The sequence below is a fragment of the Sinocyclocheilus grahami genome, unplaced genomic scaffold (assembly GCF_001515645.1).
Source record: "Sinocyclocheilus grahami isolate Dianchi unplaced genomic scaffold, SAMN03320097.WGS_v1.1 scaffold236.1, whole genome shotgun sequence".
Classification (NCBI taxonomy): Eukaryota; Metazoa; Chordata; class Actinopteri; order Cypriniformes; family Cyprinidae; genus Sinocyclocheilus; species Sinocyclocheilus grahami.
The window spans coordinates 142,551-154,029 of NW_015505415.1; the positions used below are offsets into that span (position 1 = coordinate 142,551).

General features: G+C 34.9%; 1 protein-coding gene across 1 annotated transcript in view; it reads left to right on the plus strand.

Moving 5' to 3' along the window:
• Positions 1–7,793, plus strand: part of LOC107597756 (uncharacterized) — a 30,849-nt gene extending 23,056 nt beyond the window's left edge. The window contains exons 8-12 of the mRNA XM_016288935.1: positions 3,133–3,545; positions 3,638–3,706; positions 6,410–6,805; positions 6,929–7,309; positions 7,735–7,793. Of these exons, the coding sequence (XP_016144421.1) occupies positions 3,133–3,545; positions 3,638–3,706; positions 6,410–6,805; positions 6,929–7,309; positions 7,735–7,793 (1,318 nt within the window). The remainder of the gene's footprint in view (positions 1–3,132; positions 3,546–3,637; positions 3,707–6,409; positions 6,806–6,928; positions 7,310–7,734) is intronic.
• The last annotated feature ends 3,686 nt before the right edge of the window (positions 7,794–11,479 follow it).

An 11,479-nucleotide genomic window follows, 5' to 3' on the forward strand; every position in this document is an offset into this window, starting at 1 on the left:
CCGAGTGTTTTCTGGTAACAGAATGGATTGGGGAATGGATTAAGATGCATTAGATGTGGTATATAAGCATTCTGAGTGAACTTTTGGTGACCAGAGCCTGGTGAAAAAGGAAAGAGAGGGGTATTGATGAGCCATTTTAACATTTAATCTACAAAAAAAATAAAAAATTATATTTTTAATATAACTGAACTGCTACTGCTAATATACACAGAACTGCTTGTGGTTCCAGCTAACCCATTGTTTTATCACAATTTCACCATCCAGTTAGGCACATCAACCATAACTCCTTCAAAAACAGTCAGAAACCTTGGAGTTGTGATTGATGATCAGCTGACTTTCTCAGACCACATTGCTAAAACTGTCCGGTCCTGCAGATTTGCTTTATTCAACATCAAGAAGATCAGGCCCTTTCTTTCAGAACATGCTTCACAACTCCTTGTTCAAGCTCTTGTTCTGTCCAGGCTGGACTATTGCAATGCTCTCTTAGCAGATTCCAGGTTCCAGCCAGTTCTATCAAACCTCTACAATTAATCCAGAACGGGCAGCAAGATTAATTTTTAATGAGCCAAAAAGAATGCATGTCACACCTCTGTTTATCAATTTGCACTGGCTACCAGGTGTAAAATTTAACTTTCACTAATGCCGTCCTGTAATTAAAAATTAATATATAAGTTTGTACACATTATTGTGTCACAAACAGCTAATCAAGCATATACAGATCTGTAAATAAATATGGAGAGAATTTGTTCCATTTTGTGTAATGGAATTGTTTGTGAAGTATGTGAAGGTTCAACTACATGACAAAACTTGTTTTTCCTGTGAGTCGAAAGGAATTTACTGTCATTCACACATTGAGAGAATAAGCAGTTCCTGTGTACTGTATGTTCATGTTAACCCTCCTGTTCTGCACAAGAAGAGTTGTTTAATCTGAAGGCAAAAGGCATCTGTTTTTGTTGTCCATAGAAACTTGATACATACGTTGTGGAAATGATCTTTAAACTTTGCCACCCTGTTTGACTGCTCTCTGCTACAACCTGGTTTTCAAAGCAGGAACAGCAAGCCCAAAGAGAGAGTTGATATTAAAAATTTTCTATTTCTTAATACTAGAATTTTTTTAAGCTACAAGTATCTATTTGCTATACTTATTCGTTGGCTACTAGTGCTTATTCTTTAAGTGCTAGTACATATTTAAAAAGATACTAGTACTTATTCATTAGATAATAGTAGCTAATAGAAAGATATAGTACTTATTGATTATGTAATAGCTGCTATTAAATAGATACTAGTATTTATTTATTGGTGACTAAGTAACTATTCTGTTGTTAGTAGTAACACATTAAAATATTTGCCTTTGCCTTCTATGTGGATCTGTCATCCAGATATCAACTATTCCGTTTTGACTGTATTTATTCCAGTTGTGACTAGTACCTTTTTAAAATATATACTACTTATGGTAACACTTTATTTTAAATAAAGTGTTACACATGTTACATGTACTTACTATTATAATAACAATTGATTATGCATAATTATATGCAAGTAACCCTAAGCCAAACCCTATATAGAAAGTACATGTAGTTAATCAATATTACTCAGTACTTAAATGTATAATTACACTGGAACAAGGACAACTTAAAATAAAGTGTAACCCTACTTTATTATATACTAGTACATATTCATTAGATACTAGTACCTATTAAATAGATATATTTATATGTTTCCTTTGTTTATGTAAGAGAGTGTTGCTTTATTATGTAATATTTATAATTCAGATGCAAGCAACATAAGCACTATCACTGCTACTGTCATGCCAGAGACAACCACAACTGAAACCACAGAAACTACAATGGACTTTATGACCAATGTACTGTGTTACAATCAGGAGGATTATTGTTTTTCTTGAGCAAATCAGGCCCATGTGTTTGTGAAATTATTTATAATAATGAAATAAGCTATATAGGCAATAATATTATATGGCTATATTAGAGTGATTCAACCATCGGCACAAAGCCACAGGTAATCACAAATGTGCTAATATATGGCCATATTATTTAATAACTGTTAATAGGTACTTAAGCAGTGAAATAATCAATGGACAAACTTTAAGTACAATAACTTTCTCCAGCTTTTGCTTTCCTTTAAAAATGCAAGAATAAAAGAAGTGTAATAGGAATAATTCAGTGAAAGATCCCTGTCTCTTGATATGAAACCTTGAAACTTGATCATATTTTAGCAGTCCTACACGTCACTATTCACATCAGACCCTACTTTCAATTTCATCATTTTTTATTGTATTGAGACAAAGTTTTATTTGGCAAACCAAGCATAATGTGTTTATTTATGACATTTATGAAATGCAGAAATCCCAAACAGTTTTGTGTTCAGTACATTTCATGATGCATGCAGATTCAGAAAGTATGTTTTGTTTTTGACAGAAAATGTGTTTTTAGATAACAGGACAAAAAATATCTTCACCTCAAAGTTAGATTTTAAGGCTGCATATTTGACTGATTCAGAGTTAAAATATATATTGCTAAAATATAATCTACTCAGATTGAAGGTGCCACACATTTGTTTTTCAGTCTGTGTGGGGCTCGTAAAACCAGCCGAAATACACTGTGATAATTTACTGTACAGTTAGTTGGTAATTATGAAAACATAAAGCCCAATAACATACAAATGTTCAGAAGCTAATTTTTGCATCAGAACAGAACAAGAAAAACTCATCAGGCTATTTTTATGATTATGATTCCGACTTTACATCTCACATCTGTGACTTTCTGTAGTAACTGATCATTTATACACTATATATTAATGTGTTACAATTTAGATGAGAAGATTAATTGTAAGGTACAGTGTTCTCAGTTCTCATTAGGAGGAATATAGTTCAGGTTTGGAACAGTTTTAGTGTTATGATTATGTTTAAGGCTGTGTTATGCTGTAAGATATGAGTCAACAGTGTACGTACAGAACTGCATTACATACAGCTGTACATAAATGCGTGTGTTTTTAAATATAAGCACAGTGTATCATGTATCTGCACAATAAGTGCACTTTATCAAATTACAAATTTAAATTTTAGAAGACTGTATAATGACACTTCATGTAAAGCGGGTCTCAGTATTTTAACAGAACTTTTCCGAACTCCACGACAGTTGCTTTCAGCAGCATCAGCAGTGATCCCTGCTACAACTATGAGTCTCTGGATCGTCCCTGGAGAGCCAACAATGAAAGTGGAGTTTACGTTTGTGATGAACGATTCTCCTGGAATGGCTGGTACCGGCTTTTCTACTATGGAATGAACATCCAGATGCCAGAGACCTGTGTTAGTTCATACAGCTGTAATGTATACATCAATCTGTGGCTCAACGGTTCTCACCCTCAGATAGAGGATGGAGTGGTGACCAGAGAGGTCTGTGGTAAATATTATACAGGTAACTGCTGTTATTACAAGATAAACCCCATCAGAGTGAAAGCGTGTCCAGGCAATTACTATGTCTATGAACTTGTGAAACCACAATTCGGATGTTCAGGATACTGCACAGGTAACGTGCTTTTTCTCTTCACTCTTTTTTAACGAAGTCTTTCAAAAGTTTTAAAATCACTTCAATCGTGTCTTGAATGTCCTTCTCTTCAGATGTCAGCACCATTTCACGGCCAATTTCCACCATAAGTCCAAATATAATTACTGGATCCAGCATTACCTCGAGTAAGTTACATTTTAATTCATTCATGTAACCTCTCTCTCTCTCTATGTTTTTGTGTATGTGTGTGTGTGTGTGTATGTCAGAGGTGGAAAGTAACTAATTAATTACAGATACTTTCGTTACAGTACTTTTTTTTGTACTTTCTTGAGTATAATTAAATTTGGTACTTTTACTTGAGTTGAATAAAAATAAAGTATTCAACTTCGTTACATTTATTTTTGATCAAAAGTACAAAAAAGACAAAGGTGCTGATGGAGAAACTGGGCGAGCTGGTGTTTGACGGGCACTGCGCTTCAGGTAATAACAGACAGGTCTGACTCGGGTGCAAAACCAATCAAAACTCATTCGTTCAAACTCGGGGCGTTCAAACTGCGCTTGACTTTGACAGACAGTCACTGATGTTAGCGTTTTGAATTAGTATCGTTAACATTTCAATATTTTAGTGAATGTAAATGAGCTATGCTCTGATTTTAAATTGTAATTTTGACAGCTGCTGATATGGGTCACTTCATTGATATTACCAGAACGCTCAGCAGTTTAATTAAATAGAAAACTCGGTTGATAGAAGGACACAGTTATAGGGGTTATGTGCAACAGACTTCCGTATTCTGTTAACCGGTCTCATCGCTTCCGGTTCAAGCGTTTTGCATATGCTTTGTTAAATATGAAGCTGTTTTACTCAAGATGCCTTCAAAGTAGATACAAAGATGATCATAACCAATGTCCATCACATATGCGGATTGATATCTAAAAGATTTTTATTCTTTTCACTAACATGTATATAAAAATGGAATAAAACGTCAACAATGAAAACAGCTAGCTAGTGTAAAGTTCGTAGTTCAGGAAGAAGGAGGTGGGAACCGGCAAATGTGCAAAGAAAACTTTAATAATAAAATAAACACAAAATAGCGCGACAGCCCCTCGCGGACGACTGTCGTGCACAAACAGAACCAAAACACAAAACACCCGCCCCACTCGTCACAGCTAGTTTAATTGATTAGATATCACCATTATTTAATACGGCTGTTAACACGTTCTCTGACAAGCAGAAGCGATGAGACCTGGTTTCCGGGTTTGGTCATGTGACGTTCGCAAGAACAGGTAGGTAAGGTAAGCAGGTAAGTGTCTTAAGTGCATGCACTCAGTTCAGTTGAATGGTAAAGCTTGCCCTCTTTAACAGTGCAGTTAAACTAAATGTACGAAGTATGAAGCTGAAATAACCTCAACATTAACAACAACATTGAAATAAGAGCGCATGCATTTTTATGTGCATCTGACTGACAGATAAACTACGATTTATCTGACAATCAGATGCACATAAGTACTATAGCAACGGTGGACTCCAGGCACATTTTCGGTATTGAAAGAAAAAAGCGCTTTTTATTTAACATGTTAACCTTTACCTAGGCTTGGGAATCAAAAATCGCTTCCAGTTCTGGAATCGCATACTTAAGAATCGGATACTTGTTATAAAATGTAAATTTCGATTCCTTTGTGTGCATTTTAATATAACTTCAAACCATTCAAGTCAAGAAGACTCACATTATATCCAAGACGTGCGCACAGAAAGCCACCTCTCATACTGCGTGATACTGAACTGAGTCCTCTTTTATTGCCCTGTCCAAATACCCACACTTGCAGTCTTGGCCACTTGAGAGTGCAAAATCTTAAAACACTGTTTATTTCAATCGTTAATTAATTAATTTGTTCTTATTTGTACGATTGCTAATTTGTTTATTTGTTCTTTTTAATTACTGAGTATTTTCTTGTTTTTTAATAATGCTTGAAATTTAGATTAGTTAGACTAGTTGTTTTTTGCTATGTTATTTTTAAACCAGGCAAAAGTTCCTTGTGTAAGTGTTCTTTAGCCTGTTGATTTCCATTCAGTATTCAGCTACAATGAAATATGTGTGTGTGTATATATATATATGAAAAAAATATATGTGTGTGTGTATATATATATATATATATATATATATATATATATATATATATATAAACGATGCCCAACCTTACACATACCCCAAATTATTTTTTACTGGCAATTTAATTTGTCAATTAAATTACATTTATGAATTTAATATCATGTTTTGGTCCAAAATTACTATATAACATCAGTCATGTTTGAGATGACTTGTGTCTGTGGTTCCGTATTGCTTCTTATCACAGAATGAGACAGAAAAAATATTATTATTATTATAAAATTCTATACTGTGATACAGGTTATGTCGGTTAGCATTGCATTATACATATACATCATTCTTATTAAAATACCCGAAATGGTTTAAATAACAAAGATAAACACAGATATATCATTGCAATTGTGTTTCTTAATATTTCATCAGTCAAAATGTCTGCATGTTATTCAGCTGTAGTGATATCTGATGCATTTGTCCATATAAGGGATTTCCAGGAAAGTCATAAGTTTAATACTTCTATGAGTCTCAATTGTGAAACAGACATTGCATGAGAGTGTTTAATGCTCCATAATGCTCACATCGCCTCATTTTGGGTAAAAATAGAAAAATAAAACTGAAGTACTTTGTAACGCAGTAACTTGAGTAGTTTTTCAGCAAAATACTTATTTACTCTTACTTGAGTTATATTATTTTTCAGTACTTTTACTTGTACTCAAGTAAATTATTCCTTAAGTAGCTTTTTCTTAAGTAAAGTTTTTCAGTACTCTTTCCTCCACTGATGTATTTATGTTGACCCGTGCAATAACTACAACATACTAGACAACCACCGGAGAAGCACACGCAATTACTGGTATTGGAATGGCGATGCAAATGGACTTGATGACACTCGTGTAGAATGGGATGGCTGGTATCGGCTCTTCATTGATGGATCAAGTGCTCAGATGCCTGAGTGGTGTATGTCTTACCTGTCATGTGGAGGTTTTAGTGGTCTTCATCTTGGCGGCTCTCATCCTCAGCTAGAAGATGGAGTTGTTACCCGTGAGGTTTACGGCTCTCGCGATTATCGGTGCCGTTACTACAGATCTGAACCAATCCAAGTTCAATCTTGTCCTGGAAAGTATTATGTCTACAAATTTACCAGACCAACTCTTTCAATCCCAGCTCCTGTATATTGTGCAGGCATGTTCATTTATCTTTTTATTTGACATTTATCACAAATTGTATTAGTTTGTATTCATATTATTATCTTGAATAGATTTAATATGCAGTATGTAATGCTGTCTTTCTACTTTTTCATAACAGTATTGTTAACCACTCCAAGTGTGGACCCCTGCTACAACTACACCAGTCTGGATGAGACTTGGAGAGCTACTAATTACTCTAACATTGGCATGTGTGAACATAATGTGGCGCGGAATGGCTGGTACAGACTGTTCTACAATGGTCAAAATACTCGGATGCCAGAATCATGTGTTAATTATGGCATGTGTGGCACTTATCACCCACTATCACTCAACGGCCCTCACCCACAGCTGGAAGATGGAGTGGTCCTCCGTCAGGTCTGTTTATCAGCGGGTGGCTGCTGTACTTACACATCCCACCCTATAAGAGTCAAAGCCTGTCCCGGAAATTACTATGTTTACGAGTTTGTTAAGCCAATTTTTTGCTCAGCTTACTGTGTAGGTGAGTATTTACTCATATGTAATTAAATTAACTTTTCTAGGTTATGTTTAAAAATGTTTGATACTGATATAAAATTTTCTTAATACCAGAAGCCTCAAGCCAGTCCATCCAATTAGTTTCTACAACAACAGAGAGAATCCCACCCATAGAATCCATTACTCCACCAATCACAGCCTCTGGTAAAGTATTGTCTTGTTTTCTTTTAAAGTCTCAAGAATATTTTTTACTCATTTATTTTCCTTACACATAGTCTCTTAAAATGTTTCGGTCTTTCTGTCCCATTACAAAAGAGTGTAGCAAAATCACAGTTAAAGTAGTAAAAATCAGTATGCAAGACAAATGAGAAGGAAAGGACAACAAGTGCCTAAACACTCATTCTTTATGTGACTGATTTTATTGCTTCTCTAACTCTATTTATTTAATAGACAGTGTAACCGATCAGGGACGTGCAGAGAGTTCCTCAGGGGCAGGGGCTCAAATGTAAAATAGGGGCAATGAAAAAATTATATTTGGATACATTACTATTTTATATTTTTGCAAGAAGTCACTTATGGTCATCAAGCCTGAATTTATTTGATCAAAATTGTAATATACTTTAAAATACATTTTATGCAATGCTGATTTATTATCAGTGTTGGAAACCTGTGATACTTTTTTCAGGATTCTTTGAATAAAAAGTAAAAAAAAAAAAAAAGAACAGCATTTATTTAAAATATAACTTCTGTAATATACACTACCATTCAAAAGCTTGAGGTCAGTTTTTTTTAAGAAATTTAGGTTTTATTCAGCAAGGATTTGTTAAATTGGTAGAAACCGTGATAGTAAAGATTGATATTGTTAGAAAACATCTCTATTTTGAACAAATGCTGTTCTTTTAAACTTTTTATTTATCAATGAACCCCAGAAAAGTATCACACGTTCCAAAAAAAATTAAATAATAATAAAAATAAGCAGCACAACTGTTTCCAACATTGATTATAAATCAGCATATTAAAATGATTTCTGAAGGATCATGCACTGAAGACTGGAGTATGCTGAAAATTCAGCGTTGCATCACAGAAATAAATGATATTTTAAAGTATATTAAAATAGAAAAACATTCTTTTAAATTGTAATAATATTTCGCAATTAGTTTTTTTTCTGTATTTTTGATCAAATAAATGCAGGCTTGATGAGCATAAGACACTTTCCATAATGCTGCATAATTATCAAAAATGGTAATATAATAAAGTCCTTTCACGTCACCATTTCGCCAGCCTACACTTCACATAATAGGCCTGTAGAAGCCACTTGGGTTTCATTAACTATGATTTCATGAAATAGCAACCGCTATATCATACATAAATATAAGTGAATTGAATACTGATTACCATTATAGCGACTTTTGGAACTGCACGGTTTTGTGCAGTGCTTTTGTAGTCATTTAGCATCCATTTTCTCAGCGATGTAATTTGATTTATAAAATGAGACAAACCGCAGATCCAGATCGCTCCAAAAATAAGCTCATCTGCCCCGTGTAATTTTCAACCGATTTATAAATAAGAACAGAAAATAACCACTCCACTTCACATTATTGTCCAATGAAATTTGAACTTGTGCCAGATCATGATTGGTTGGTGTATTATACATGACAAACGGCATTGATAAATTATGTAATATTCTAAAATATATAATACATGGATTTTTTATTAAAACGACACACTAGCTTTGATTATTGATGAAAAAAAGTTTAAAATATTGTTTGGTTTATTTCCTTTCGTCGACCCACTCACTGAAAGAGCCATATATGGCTTGAGAGTCTATTTCCGAACAGACTGGAATATCAGTCAGTCAAGCAAAACGCACTCAAGCCATAGCAACGCCTCAGATTGACATAGAGGGACATATGTAAAAATAAACAGCAATTTTCCGACTTTTGAGCAACTAGTTACTGTTTTGTACACATTGTCAGGTTAATTATAATTCCAATGCATTTTGTTTTATTGACCACAATATCATTGCTATTTGTCTGAGAGGGGCACTTTTTTTTGTTGAAAAAGGGCAGGGGCTTGAGCCCCCAAAGTCCCCCCTTCTGCACGTGCCTGTAACAGATGGTTAATCATAATGAAGAACTCAACTGAAGTGCATTTTTATTAATGTTAAAAACTATACCATCACTGTTTCTCAGACCTCTGTAGACTGCTTTTATAACCTCAAACTGATCCCAGACCCCAAAAATCAGAGGCAGGAAATTACTTAAAATGACAGGAAATGCATGTGTGTGTGTGTGTGTGTGTGTGTGGTCCTGGTATTTTATAAGTAGATTGATACAACACACTGCATCGTAATAGGGGTGAATCGTATCGCATCGCATCGGTAGCTGCTTCATATGTATCTTTAATGTATCGTATCGTTGGCTGTGCTATGGAGATGTAAACATAGTTTAGAGGATTTATTTGCAGATAATGACAACTAGTCAAAATAAAACAGATGCAGTGTTTTCAGACCTCAAATAATGCAAACAAAACAAGTTCATATTAATTTTTAATCAAAACAATACTAATGTTTTAACTTAGGAAGTGTTCAGCGTTTCACTTAAGAAGAAATCAATATTTGGTGGAATAACCCTGATTTTCATTCACAGTCTTTCATATTACTAAGCAACCATTGAATGGAATAACACAAAATAGGTATAATTTTAATGAATGTAATTATTTTGATCAACTCTTAACGAGTGCAGAGTAGTCCCTCTGAAATGGTTTGTAACATGGACTGGATGCCCACCCCCACTTTATTTCTAATGTATCCACTTTGTTTTTAATGTAAAAGCGTACACAATTGTCTTAGGTCGGCACAAAGAAAATCTTGCTGTACTTGCTATAAATGTCAGGGAAGTTTGGTCTTTCATGACACTTCAGACCTTTGCCTGTTGCATGTGAGTATCTTGCTGCATTTGTTAGCACGCAAAAGGAAGGTGCTTTTCTTCACTGTTGCATACTACTGAAAAACATTTCCAAATATCACATTTTCCTTTGGTTGGTTTTGTGTGATCCTATCTCCCGCTGGATTGCAGGTCTCGATCTTTAATCCCTCAAGTGAATTTACAGCTCAATTAGTATTCATTTACCTATTCATTTAGGCTACAGGTGTGAGTCTCGAATTTCTTCAGCAAAGTTCATACAGCATGGCTTTAATAGGCAGAATAGGACACCAACATTAATACTTGACATTGTTATTCTATTTGTAGGCCCATGCAAGTCTATTCAATTCTATTTGTATAACATGAGGGATAATCCATAGGTGTGCATTACACAATTTTAATGCATGACAATTTTAATGCACATTAAAATCGTGTAACCTAAGTTATACCTAACTGTGGATTATCCCGCCTTATACAGTCTTGGACATGAATATTGGCACCCTTGGTATTTATGCAAATAAATATGCATTGTCTTTTTTTTTTTTTTTTTTTTTTCCTTTCATCCAAAAAAAAAAACAACTAAAAAATAAAACATTTATTTCATAAGGAGATTTCCCCCATTTGATGTTTATCTGCTTACCCCCAGGGCATCCAAGCTGTAGGTGACTTTGTTTCTTCAGTAGAACACAAACTGAGATTTTTAACTCAAACCGTTGCAGTCTATCAGTCGTATAATGCATGGCAATGGTAACAAAATCTATGAGAGTAAAAAAAAAAAACATGCACAGACAAATCCAAATTAAACCCTGTGGCTCGTGACGACACATTGATGTCCTAAGACATGAAACGATCGGTTTGTGCCAGAAACCGAACAGTATTTATATCATTTTTTACCTCTAATACACCACTATGTCCAACTTCCTTAAGCTCGCGCACGGCATCCGGTGCGTGAGGTGTGTACGCGCTCTGGCGTAGTTTATGTTAATGGGTGTGTTGATATCCAGCCGAAGAGCAATCAACCATAACTTCAGGCGAGCAGGCTCAGAAGTTGGGAATACGTGGATACCACTCCCGAATGAGTTCGCACGAGAGAACGTAATCTTTTAGTTTTAAGTCGGTTTGAACAATCCGGATAAGTGCAAGTAAGTACCATTTTGATTAGCCGTCGTACCTACAATGTTTGGGCACTGTGTAAACCATGAGTGACGTATACGCACGAGAGATCCCTTCCGGCGCTTGCGTAAACTACGCCAGAACGCGTACACACCTCA